The 13,067-nt window shown below is 41.8% G+C and overlaps 1 protein-coding gene across 6 annotated transcripts in view; it reads right to left on the minus strand.

Annotated features, from left to right (window-relative positions):
• Positions 1–600: 600 nt before the first annotated feature.
• Positions 601–13,067, minus strand: part of ACOX2 (acyl-CoA oxidase 2) — a 33,643-nt gene continuing 21,176 nt past the window's right edge. For 5 of the 6 annotated variants that reach the window (XR_013414086.1, XM_077993257.1, XM_015130529.3 and 2 more), the window contains 2 exons: positions 4,656–4,788; positions 601–751 (listed from right to left, as the gene is read on the minus strand). Coding sequence is in view for 5 of the 6 variants with exons in the window: in XM_077993257.1 (XP_077849383.1) it covers positions 689–751; positions 4,656–4,788 (196 nt within the window). In the remaining variant the exon portion in view is untranslated. The remainder of the gene's footprint in view (positions 752–4,655; positions 4,789–13,067) is intronic. The other variant, XM_077993259.1, reaches the window with a different exon arrangement.

Consider the following 13,067-nt stretch of genomic DNA (forward strand, 5'->3'; position numbering starts at 1 on the left):
TAAGTGTGTGCTAAAAACACACTAACTAATGAGCCTATTGGCTTTTGCTAGATCTAAAGCAAAATCCTGGTATTTAACCAAATAGATGCTATAAATGGACAGTGGTGCGGTTTTACTGTGGGAAACTTCTTTTCTTTTTTGAGATAGTTCTTACTCTGTTGCTCAGGCTGAAATGCAGTGGTGTGATCACGGCTCACTGCAGCCTCAACCTTCTGGGCTCAGGCAATAAGCCTCTCAATAGCTGGGACCACAGACATGTACCCCTGGCCAATTTTTTATAGTTATTTTCATAGAGATGGCATCTCTCTATGTTGCTCAGGCTGGTCTTGAACTTCTAGGCTCAAGTGATCCTCTTGTCTTGACCTCCTGATGTGTTGGGATTACAGGCATGATCTACCCTTCCACCGGAAATTTGAAACACATTCAGAAGTAGAGAGAATAGTGTAATGAACACCCATGTACCTGCCCATTGACCAGCTTCAACAACTATTCACTTTGGCTTTTTTCTCCTATGGATTATTTTGAAGTAAATCACAGATATTATTTCACATATATCACTTCAGACTGTATTTAAAAGATAATGACTCTGAAACATAAATATCTAATTTAAAATTTTAATGTTGCATATATGCCATAGTACCAGTATCACATGATGGTGCTGGTTGCTTCTTGAATACTGTTGGTTATTTCATAGCTTGGATCTCCAACTTTGTAATAGTGGTCTTATATATTCCTCATAGGCAGGGTTCTCCTGTTTGTAGAAAGAAACGCATTATTAAGACAGTACATTTCTGCCAGGATTAATGACTTTTACTTTCAAATTAAGTCTTCAGCTTCAAAAAGTAACATTACGTAAGATTCTTAATTTTAAAAATTATTTCTAAAACTCATTTTGTGTGAACATATGGAGAAACATTTTTTCCAAAGGGCATCTTTCCTTTTCTCATGCAGATTTTAAATTGTGGATGCAGGTGGCCAATTAAAAACACAGCTTATCACTTGCTTTTGGAATTTAATACAAATAAAAGGCTTGACTCTTTGAGGCTCTCTGAAACTGAATATTAATCACAAAGCAAGGAACCAGATAGGGATCATATAAGCAGTATTCTAGGTCCGACTAGGTTATCTTTATGCTGTAATTCAGCGTCTTGATTCTTTGTTTCTAGTCTCATCTTTTATAATATTTACTTTGTGTGTATGTGCCTGTCTACACTAAAACTGTAAGCTCCTCGAACATTGGGCTTGACTCTTTTGTTGTTGTTGTTGGAGAGGGTATTGCTCTGTTGCCCAGGCTGGAGTGCAGTGGTGTGATCTTGGCTCACTGCAACATCTGCCTCCTGGGTTCAAGCGATTCTCGTGCCTCAGCCTCCTGAGTACCTCGGATTACAGGTGTGCACCACCACACCTGGCTAATTTTTGTATTTTTAATAGAGACGGGGTTTCGCCATGTTGGCCAGGTTGGTCTTAAACTCCTAACCTCAAGTGATCCACCTGCCTCAGCCTCCCAAAGTGCTGGGATTACAAGCTTGAGCCACTGCACTCAGTCTGGGTTTATGACTCTTGTTCTCCAGTATATCTTCAGTATCTGGAATCGTTTTTGGCACAAAGCATGTACTTAGTAAATATTTGTTGAATTATTGAATGAATGAATCAGTAGATGTATTTAATGCATCTAACTCCTACTTGGACAGATTTTTGCAATAGAATAATTGGGGAAAAACAGGATTTTTGTTTTTAAATTATCCCCAACAATTCCTCCCTTAAACCAAGAAAGCACATCATCCTATCCAGGGATAAAGCTCAACACTGCCCCAGACAGAAGAGAGCTTCTCCTATGATTCTAAGATGTTTACCTTAGCATAGCACTTTTCTTTTGGTAGAAAAATGTCAGTGAAATATATTCTTGTTTGTACTTTCATGTCTACAGGGCATGTTTCAACATAGCTGCTCTTTTATTTAAAATATCTGCCAGGCGTGGTGGCTCACACCTATAATCCCAGCACTTTGGGAGGCTGAGACCAGCCTAGCCAACATGGTGAAACCCTGTCTCTACTAATACAAAATACAAAATTAGCTGGGTGTGGTGGTGTGTGCCTGTAATCCCAGCTACTTGGGAGGCACGAGAATTGCTTGAACCTGGGAGGCGGAGGGTTGCAGTGAGCCGCGATTGTGCCACTGCACTTCAGCCAGGGTGACAGAGCGAGACTCTGTCTCAAAAAATAATAATAATAAATAAAAATACATAAAATATCTGCAGTGTGCCTTTTTCTATTAGTGCAAATGAGGAAAATGTCTCTTATTGCAGCTTCAAAATTATAGCATATTTTAAGAGTAGGATTAAAAAATTATCCACAGCAGATTAAAAAATACACTTTAAAAGTGCTATTTTGGTGATCTCTAAAAGGAGCCAGAAATGTAAGATCATGTACGTTAGCAGGCAGCCTCATGTCATTTTAACTGACTGGAAACAGTTCACAAAGGTCATTTGTAACTTCACATTCCCAAATTATCATACGTGAAAGATCCACAGTGCTATACCTGTCACCTTTTTAGGAAGGTAATATCAGCTAGGATGACAAGAGTCTGTGGCACTGTGTATGCAGCAGATTCCTTCATCTCACTATGTAGGTCGTAAAACCATGTTCATTTATTCCATAAATGTGGAGTGTCTACTCCGTGATAGATCCTGGAGCTGGGAAGGTGAAGACTCCTTTGTTGTTCACAGTCAAGTGGAAGGAGATAGAAGTGAATGGGATGAAGTGCATCAATGTTTTCCCAAATGTGTTGAGCCTCTGGGTCAGTCATTCCTCTTGTTTAGATAAACATGTTCTCGTGTAGTATCCAGATTAAAGTCTTTTAAAATAAATATTAAAACCAAACTAAAACACAAGAAAGCCCCCTCCATTCTCTCCAGAGAAACCATAATGTTTCCTGGGTTGCCAGTAAAACAGGTTTGAGCTATATATGTCAGCATTTCTGACAGGTGTTATAGCAGGGCAGGTTTTTCTCTGGAGCCCCAAAGGGCATACATTTATCTTTAGACCATGGGAGCTAGTGTGGAGTGGGAGGACTGCTGTATTTTTATGCCAAGATTTAAATGTTAGAAAGTAGAGAGATCTAATCATTAGAAAAAACACACTGGAAGTAGGTTAACTGTACTAAAGTAGTGAACGTATATTGTTTATGTTTCCTTGAGTTAAAAGGATTATCTTTCTGGGGACAGGGAGTGACCAAGATGGGTTAGTTGTGTTGTAACTTTAGATAGTCATGTTAAATTAAGCCATGTGGTATGACAGGCTGCAAATTGTTAAGAACAAGTCTAACACCATGCTAGGTGTGAATGAAAGCCTGAGAGTTGCCAATTTGATGTGGTGTTAAGACACCTTTTCTGAAATTGGATCAAAGAGGTAAAAAAAGAAAGCTTCACCACCTGAATAATGTATTGGCACTATAAAATTTAAAATAATCTGTTGTGTACCTATCGACTTTTTGTTTTGATCATTTATGTAAAATCTGCTATTAAATATTGGTTCCTCATATTCTAACTACAGGGTTTATTTCCTCACTCCTGTTAACATATTCACTGACATTTACAACTTTTCTCAAACAGGCTCATAAGCAGAGAGCTGTGAGCATACCCTGGCCCTAGAGTGTTGGGACCTTATGAGTCCTCCCCGTCTTCTCACTGTTAATGATGTAGAGTTCTGGTGTGCTCTCCTAGGATGGCTGGGGATTTTTTTTCATGACCCTTGTAATTGTCACTTATATGGCTTTCCTGGGCTACTGATGGCAGTGCAGCAGCTCTCTTTGCTCCTTGGATTGTATTCCTTAGAGTGAAGAGGAGAGGGTATCATCTCTAGCAGGCAATCAGGTCTGAGAGAGACATCCCTCAAGCTTCCTACCACTTCCGAATACCCACTTTTATCTACACAAAACTGAAAGTTAAAAGGCTGAAAATAAGGTGGTTAAATCACTGCAGTGATTTATCTCCTTCTTTTTGTTACTTAAAAGCCAGTTTACCACTCTGTGTGTATGCCCTTGGGTCTGTCAAGCCATGATTTAGAGCTTGGGCCTTCCTCTTAATTCCCTTTACTAAGTTCCAAGCAGTGCATTTTGCTGATTACAATCCAGACTCAGAGTTCCTGCCACGCCATACTGCCACTCCTGGTTTCTTTTGTGTGTTCTCTAAAAATATTTTATTTTATTTTATTTTATTTTATTTTTTGAGACGGAGTCTTGCTGTGTCACCCAGGCTGGAGTGCAATGGCGCGATCTCAGCTTACTGCAAGCCCTGCCTCCCGGGTTCACGCCATTCTCCTGCCTCAGCCTCCCGAGTAGCTGGACTACAGGCGCTCGTCACCACGCCCGGCTCATTTTTTTGTTTTTTGTATTTTTAGTAGAGACAGGGTTTCACCGTGTTAGCCAGGATGGTCTTGATCTCCTGACCTCGTGATCCGCCCGCCTCGGCCTCCTAAAGTGCTGGGATTACAGGCGTAAGCCACCGCGCCCGGCCTCTAAAAATATTTTAAACAGACATGCTACGCCAAGTGATTGCCAACCTAATGGGAATCGGTTAAAATAGGAGAACATGCAGGTGTATTCACTGCCTGTTCTCTGCTTTCTTACATAATTTATAATGTGTTCCACTCAACTACCTGAGTATTGGTTGGTGACTTCTGAGCCCACTGGAACAGGCGTTCATAAACATTTCCATCATAACAGCCAAGTGCTGAATTTAAACACTCATCGGTGAAGTCAAAAGCATCAGTTAACAGGATGGCATCCTTCCTGGGATAGGAAACAAGAGTTTGTAAGTATTTTAGATTGCTCTTATGAATCAAACTAGTCTTGGATGATGAATAACAATACCTAATTAGAGGTTGCATGATTATTTGCTTTTCAAACAATTCAGCTTTTTTTTTTTTTTTTTTTTTTAGTTTTTAGTTTTTAATCAATTATATATGCATAGTATAATGAATGAGTCAAAGAGTTCCTTAAGGCTTGTTTAAAAAAACAGCATATCCGGCAGTGCGCGGTGGCTCACGCCTGTAATCCCAGCACTATGGGAGGCTGAAGCAGGTGGATCATGAGGTCAGGAGATCGAGACCATCCTGGCTAACATGGTGAAACCCCGTCTCTACTAAAAATACAAAAAATTAGCCAGGTGTAGTGGCACGTGCCTGTAGTCCCAGCTACTCAGGAGGCTGAGGCAGGAGAATCACTTGAACCCAGGAGGCGGAGGTTGCAGTGAGTGGAGATCATGCCACTGCACTCCAGCCTGGGCGACAGAGCGAGACTCCTGTCCCAAAATAAATAAATAAATAAATAACCAGCATATTCCTGCCTGATTTCCACTTCTTTCTCCTCAGAAGCAATTTCAATCTTTTTTTTTTTTTTTTGAGATAGTCTCGCTTAGTCGCCCAGGCTGGACTGCAATGGCGCAATCTCGGCTTACTGCAACCTCCACCACCCAGGCTCGAGCCATTCTCCTGCCTTAGCCTCCTGAGTAGTTGGGATTACAGGCGCCCACCACCATGCCCAGCTAATTTTTGTATTTTTAATAGAGATGGGGTTTTACCATGTTGGCCAGGCTGGTCTCGAACTCCTGACCTCAGGTGATCTGCCCACCTCGACCTCCCAAAGTGCTGAGATTACAAGTGTGAGCCACCATGCCCGGCCGACAATTTCAGTCTTTTAGCTGATATTTTTGTATTTATCCAAATGTCAAAATATCTTGTTTATATTGCTGCTTGTTCATGGTTCAGTTTGAGATATTATCTGTTGATTGTTCATTCAAAAGGTAAAGATTTATATTTATCAACCCTCTCTTCACTCCTACCTCCCCCTGTTCCCATTCTTCCTCCTCCTGGCCATCAGGCCTCCCAATATAGTTATAATTTTGGCCAGACCAGACCAGTATTTAGTATTGACATCACGATGACTGTGCATCATTAAAGCATTGGAGGTAACTGGGATACTGTATCCAGTGTAATCCTTTCTTTTTTTTTTTTTTTTTTGAGACGGAGTCTCGCTCTGTCGCCCAGGCTGGAGTGCAGTGGCCAGATCTCAGCTCACTGCAAGCTCCACCTCCCGGGTTCACGCCATTCTCCTGCCTCAGCCTCCCAAGTAGCTGGGACTACAGGCGCCCGCCACCTTGCCTGGCTAGTTTTTTGTACTTTTTAGTAGAGACGGGGTTTCACCGTATTAACCAGGATGGTCTCGATCTCCTGACCTCGTGATCCGCCCGTCTCGGCCTCCCAAAGTGCTGGGATTACAGGCTTGAGCCACCGCGCCCGGCCTAATCCTTTCTTGATGATCCCCAACATCATATGAGCCCTACCACCAATTTAATGTCCCCCTTGCCACCTTGTGGACTCACTTCATTCCTTATCCACCTGAAATTCCATGCCCTATTACTCTCTCAAAAATATATTCAACAGGCCAGGTGTGATGGCTCACGCCTGTAGTCCCACCATTTTGGGAGACTGAGGCAGATGGATTGGCTGAGGTCAGGACTTCGAGACCAGCTGGCCAACATGGCAGAACCCTGTCTGTACTAAAAATACAAAAATTAGCCAGGCGTGGTGGTGTGTGCCTGTAGTCTCAGCTTCCAGGAAGGCTGAGGTGGGAGAACTGCTTGAACCCGGGAGGCAGAGGTTGCAGTGAGCTGAGATCGTGCCACTGCACTCCAGCTTGGGCAACAGAGCAAGACTCTCTCTAAAAAATATATATATATACACACACACACACTCAACAGTTTTTCTTGCTTTGTCATACCTGTTTAGCAAAATGCATATCTCTTTGTCTTTAATTTTCCACCCACTTTGTGCTACCACCTTTGTAGCTATACATGACTGGAAAAAACAATCATAACTGGTGTAATAATGGCTCAAGTGGGCCCTAATTGCAGCTCAGCAATCGTATTACATTGCTGCATTTACTCATTGTTCATTTACTCTTTCCTTTTCTTAGGTAGTTATTTCATACCATCTCTTTGATCCTCAGATTGACACTATCCACCTTTCCCATCTTTCTTGCCTGGATGGCTTTACATCATATCTCACTGATGAAGTGGAAGCAGTAAGAGAATCCTGTATAATTCCCACCCTTGCATTTATACATACAATGCCTTCTCTCTTCAGGCTGTCAGCTCAGGCCTCAGTCCCTCCTTGTCTACTAGAGGTCTTTTCCTCTTGCCTACTGGAGAAACAAAATTCTCCTGCCTTTCCCCTACAACATCAAAATTCCCCTCTCAGGGGTAAAAGGTTAGTGGAAATGCCCTTCTTTCTTTTTGCTGTAGGCCTGGCTGGTTGCTGTCAAACTGGGCAAGTTCATGAAACCTGGGAATGTGGTGCTGGTCCTGGCTGGATGCTACTCTGGACACAAAGCCATCATCATGAAGAACATTGATGATGGCACCTCAGTCCATTCTTACAATCATGCTTTGGTAGCTGGAATTAATTGCTATCCTCACAAAGTGACAGCTGCCATAGGCAAGAAGATCTCCAAGAGGTCAAGGATTAAGTCTTTTGCAAAAGCTTATAACTACAATCACCTCATGCCCACAAGGTACTCTGTGGATATGCTCTCGGACAAACTATCATCAACAAGGATCTCTTCAAAGAACTTGCTCTTAAACACAAGGCCTAATGGGAAGCCAAGATCAAGTTCAAAGAAAGGTACAAGGAAAAAAAAATCCCCTCTGTACTGGATCATGTCCATCAGTATACAAACAGACAGTCATTTCTCCCATCTTAAACACAAGCTTTTGACTCTATTTCCTTCTCCATCATCTTGGCCCCCCTTTAGGACAAAACTCTCTGAAAGCATTACGTGTGTTTATGCTTATGATTTCCAATTTTCACATTCTCTCCTGAACTGGATCTATTCATATTTTTACTCCCACCATTCCACAGAAATAGCTTTTGCCGCGGTTACTTCCTTACTATCTTTCGAGGGTCTCAAGACTCAGTACTTGGGCCTTTTCTCTTCATGCACTCCTTGTGATATTCTTCTCATGGCTTTAAATATCAACCATATGCCAATGACTTCCAAATTTATTCCTCCAGTGTCCCCTGCTTACCAACATCTGTACTTGGATTTCTGACAGGCTCTTCAAAGGTAATGTGTCTGAACCCAAACTCCTGGGCTGCTAGCTCTTTCCTGTCCACCCTGCCTGCCACCTGGCCCTCCTGTAGTCTTCCCCATTTATGGTAAATAGCAGCTCTGTCCTTCTGACCAAAAACCTTGATTCTTCTTTTCTTTTTTACCGTACATCTAATCTGTCAGCAAATCCTGTTCTGCCTTCAAGATACATTCAAACTTCAACCACTTCCCACCACTTCCAGCACTATCACTGCTCCAATCCACTATCATCCCTCACTTGGATGATTGCATGAGCCATCCAGCTGATCTCCCTGCTTTTCGCTCTTAGTTCTTAATATAGCAGCTGGAGTGAGCCTTTAAAAATATACATCAGATTCTTTCAGGTTGTGTCTATCCAATGCTCAAAACCCTCCCATTCTATCCAGTGCTCAAAACCTTCGCATTCTCTTAAGTCTTTGCAATGATCTACCTTACTCTCTCTTCCCACCCCCTGCTGTACTCCCTTAACTCTCTGACCTCTGCCCTCATTTTCCACTGCAGTCATGCCCTTCCTGCCCCTGTGGCCTCTTCTGTGTGGATGGATATGCCAAGCACACTCTGGTCTCCAACATTTGTACCATCATGCACTGCATAATGATGTTTTGGTCAATGATGGACCATGTATATCATGGTGGTCCCATGACATTATGATAAAGCTGAAAAATTCCTATTGCTTCATGACTTACATTAGAATTGCCTACAGTATTCAGTACAGCACCGTGCTTTGCAGTGTGAGCCTACGAGCAATAGGCTATACCATTTAGGCTTGTGTAAGTACACTCTGTGATGTTCACATGATGACAGACTCACCTGAAGACACATTTCTCAGAACGGATCCTCCCGTCATTAAGTGATGCATGACTGTATTTATGTTCTGCCTGTAATGTTCTTTCCCTAGCAGCTACAACAGCTTCTCCCTACCTTCTCCCAGGTCTTTCCTTAAATGTCACCCTCCCAGGGAGGTTTTCTCTGGCCTACTTAAAATTGTAGCTCCCCATCCTCCCTACTGACCCCCGGCATTCTTTCCCCCACTTCCTACTATCGTTTCCTTCATCGTAGCTATTATCATTTCACATGGTATACAGTGTGACTTATTTTGTGCATGTGTGTGCCTGTCTCCTCTCCTCTAGTGTGTAGGCATCTGTGACCCTTTTTCATTGAAACTCGTATCCTTCACTTGAGGAATGTTTTCTTGAATTATTTTATTAATGATTCGCTTCCTTCTGTTTTCTCTGTCTTCTTTCTAGACCTATTCTTCAGATGATGAACAGCTAAGACTGGTCCTCTTACTTTTTAAAAGTCCTCCTTTTTTTTGTCTTTTTGCTTTCTTGCTGTGAGATTTCTGCAACCTTATCTCCCAGTCCTTACATTGAGTTTTCATTTCCACTATCATTTTTTAATTTCAAGGAGGTCTTTTTTAAGGTTCTCTGAATATTAGTTTTAAATAATGGCATTCAGGTTTTTTTTTTTATTTTGTGATTGCAATACTTTCTCTATCACTGTTTTTTTTTTTTTTTTTTTAAGTTTTCTTCTCCCTGTGGATCCTCTTATGTCCTCTGAATTGCCTTGTTCTTGCTTGTTTTAGTCTCCATCTTTTATGTTAGGGGCATTCTTCAGGTGTTTATTGATCCCTGAGTGTCTGATCATAGCTAAGAGCAAGGCATTAACTAGCTGACTACAAACCTGTGGCTATGCTTGCTAATGTGGGGTTCACTATGGAGTGAAGTGGGTGGACCATTGGGGGACTCTGATGTCAGTGTCTTTAGCTCCTTCTCCTTGGGCTGGCCAGATTCTCCAGAGAAGGATCATCTTATTATCTTCTTGCAGGGTACTAGTCTGGCTGCCAGTTTTTTAGGAACCAGTGGGAAAAAAGGTCTGGGGGAGGGAGGTGTCCACATTTGGCCTATAAAGAACCCTGTTTTCTGAAGGGTAGCCTTATTATCAACTATACCTGATGCTCCCTAGTCCACAGACCCTCTATTTACCCTTCTGCCAGGGCAGAGTCAAGGAAAGTCTTAAAATCACTCACAGAGGCTAGGTGTGTTAGCTCATACATGTAATCCCAGCACTTTGGGAGGCTGAGGTAGGAGGATCCCTTGAGCCCAGGAGTTCAAGACCAGTCTGGACAACATAGAGACAACATCTCTTTCTCTTTGTGGGTTTATGCCTTTAAAAAAATTTCAGTCCATTCACTGATGTTTTAGTAGGGTTTCAGGAAAGAACAAAAGTAAATGCATATGTTTAATCTGTCATCTTTACCTAGAAGTACCCCCAACTGAGGTTTTATGACCGCTTAAACAACTAAAGACTGGGTCAGTTAACATTACAGAGAGCTTGTTCTTGGCATCCTTAGCATACTTTGCCGCCCTTCAGTTTTCGTCTCAGAAATCTTAGGGAGATAGTGACTAATCAAGGCAGGGAACTGTGACACCAAACAGTGATATGCATAGAATCTGTTATGTGCCGAATTACCCTGCAGTAGTAAGGCTACTTAGGAACCATCATGGAAGTAAATCAATTTCTGGGTTTGATGCATGAGTAAGTTGGCAGCTTGCATCAGGGCTGTCTGTCTTGTCTTGAATTGTAAGTTGCTGGAGCCAAGGCAAGCACTTAGAAATGCTGTTTGAAAATTTAAAAAACATGCTTACAGGGTGTTAAGGTGATCTTTTGTATTTTATCATCACCGACAACCGGGGCTAGAACAATTATTTTCAAGTGCTTTTAAATTCTGAGGGTTTCAGACAGATAGACACCCTTGGGCTTGAACTGTGCAGTACTTAATTATGCTCTTAATAGTTTTCACCACTGGATTCCCTGTATTAGGGAAAGTTTAATACCTGGGACATAATTGTGTCAAATGTATTTTTGACAGTTTTTGATGATTTAACTGAACTTTTTTTTTTCCTTGAGACGGAGTCTCACTCTTGTCGCCAAGGCTGTAGTGCAGTGGTGCGATCTTGGCTCACTGCAACCTCTGCCTCCCGGGTTCAAGCGATTCTCCTGCTTCAGCCTCCCGAGTCGTTAGGATTACAGGTGCCCGCCACCACACTGAGCTAATTTTTTGCATTTTTAGTAGAGACAGGGTTTTACCATGTTGGCCAGGCTGGCCTCGAACTCCTGACCTCAGGTGATCCACCCACCTTGGCCTCCCAAAGTGCTGGCATTACAGGTGTTAGCCACCATGCCTAATATATATATATTTATATTTATATTAAATAAATACATATATTTAATTTTAGAGACAGGGTCTTACTATGTTGCCCAAGCTAGTCTTAAACTCTGCCTCAAGTAATCCTCCCACCTTGGCCTCCCAAAGTGCCGGGATTACACGTGTGAGCCGCTGCTCCCAGCCTCTTTTTTTCTTTTTGTCAGTCTTGTTGATATGAGAATTGTTGGAGATTCTAGGAGTCACCTCTAACCCTATGCAATAGGCATCATATTTTCTGCCCAGTGAGGTCTCGAAAAGATTATATTCTCAAATTAGTTCATTTTTTTTAACCTTATGGACAATGGTAAATAATTTGGAATGTTTTCTTTTCTTTGCTTTTTTTGAGACAAGGTCTCACTTTCTTGCCTAGGCTGGAGTGCAGTGATGCAATCATAGCTCACTGCAACCTTAACCTCCTGGGATCAATCAAGCTCACTGCAACCTTAACCTCCTGGGATCAATCAATCCTCCTACCTCAGCCTCCCGAGTAGCTGGGACTACAGGTGTGTGCCCAATTCATTTTTTGTATTTTTTGTAGAGGTGGGGTTTTGCCATGTTGCCCAGCCTTTTTTTTCTTTATTGTTTTTATTTCTATTTTTTCTAGGACTCTGATCAGTTTGGGCTTTGGTTTTGATATGTTTTTAAAGCAATTGTTTAGATTATAGAATAACAGTGTGAAAGCACTGCATTAGTATTTCACTGACCCTGCATTAATGCTGCATTTAAAAACTGTGTGTTATTATTTTATAAATGAATATATGAATTACAGAGTTAAAAAAATTTTCCTCTTGAAGCTGAGGGAGGATTAAGGTAAGTTTACTAAACTTGGTAAGAATTTGCTGAAGCACATTTAACAAAGACAAGGATGTGTTTGAAGTAGATAATACCTCAACCTTCACCTTAACATACAGGTGAAGAGCTCATGCCCAAGGGCCAGACCTGAGATTGTACCTGGCCCCTCCTCTGGCTGGTTGACACTGGGCAACTCCCATCAGCCTGAATTTCCTTTCCAATAAAATAAGGAGATTAATAGTACCCATTTCAAAGGGCTGTAAGGATTAAATGAGATGTATGTAAAAGCCTTTGGTGCAGGGCCTGTCACATAAGTGCTCTTTAAAGGTTAGCTATGCCTGGGCACATTGGATCACACCTGTAATCCCAGCACTTTGGGAGGCTGAGGCACGTGGATCACTTGAGGTCAGGAGTTGGAGACCAGCCTGGTCAACATGATGAAACCCCATCTCTACTAAAAATACAAAAAACCTGGGCATGATGGCAGGCACCTGTAATCCCAGCTACTTGGGAGGCTGAAGCGGGAGAATCACTTGAACCCAGAGGCAGAGGTTGCAGTAAGATGAGATTGTACTACTGCACTTTAGCCTGGGCGACACAGCAAGATCCTGTCTCAAAAAAAAAAAAAAAAGAAAAAAAAGTTAGCTGTGGTTGAAACTATTATTAGCACATTAGCAACATATCATTCATGTGTAGCATGCTTCATTTTATTCATTTTCCTTAGATACTATTCCTATTTCCTTGACAATGTGAAGAGTTCAACTGAGGCATCTCATTTATTCTTAAGTGTTTTTCCCATTTTTTTCTTTCATTAATTCATAATGCTTTGTGCTGATGTAATGATAATAGGGTGTAAACCTCTCCAGGGCTGTTGCTGCTCTGTCCATTAGCAAGGTTTTGGAGTTGGAAGTGACCTGTGAAC

The sequence above is a fragment of the Macaca mulatta genome, chromosome 2 (assembly GCF_049350105.2).
Source record: "Macaca mulatta isolate MMU2019108-1 chromosome 2, T2T-MMU8v2.0, whole genome shotgun sequence".
In the NCBI taxonomy this organism is placed as follows: domain Eukaryota; kingdom Metazoa; phylum Chordata; class Mammalia; order Primates; family Cercopithecidae; genus Macaca; species Macaca mulatta.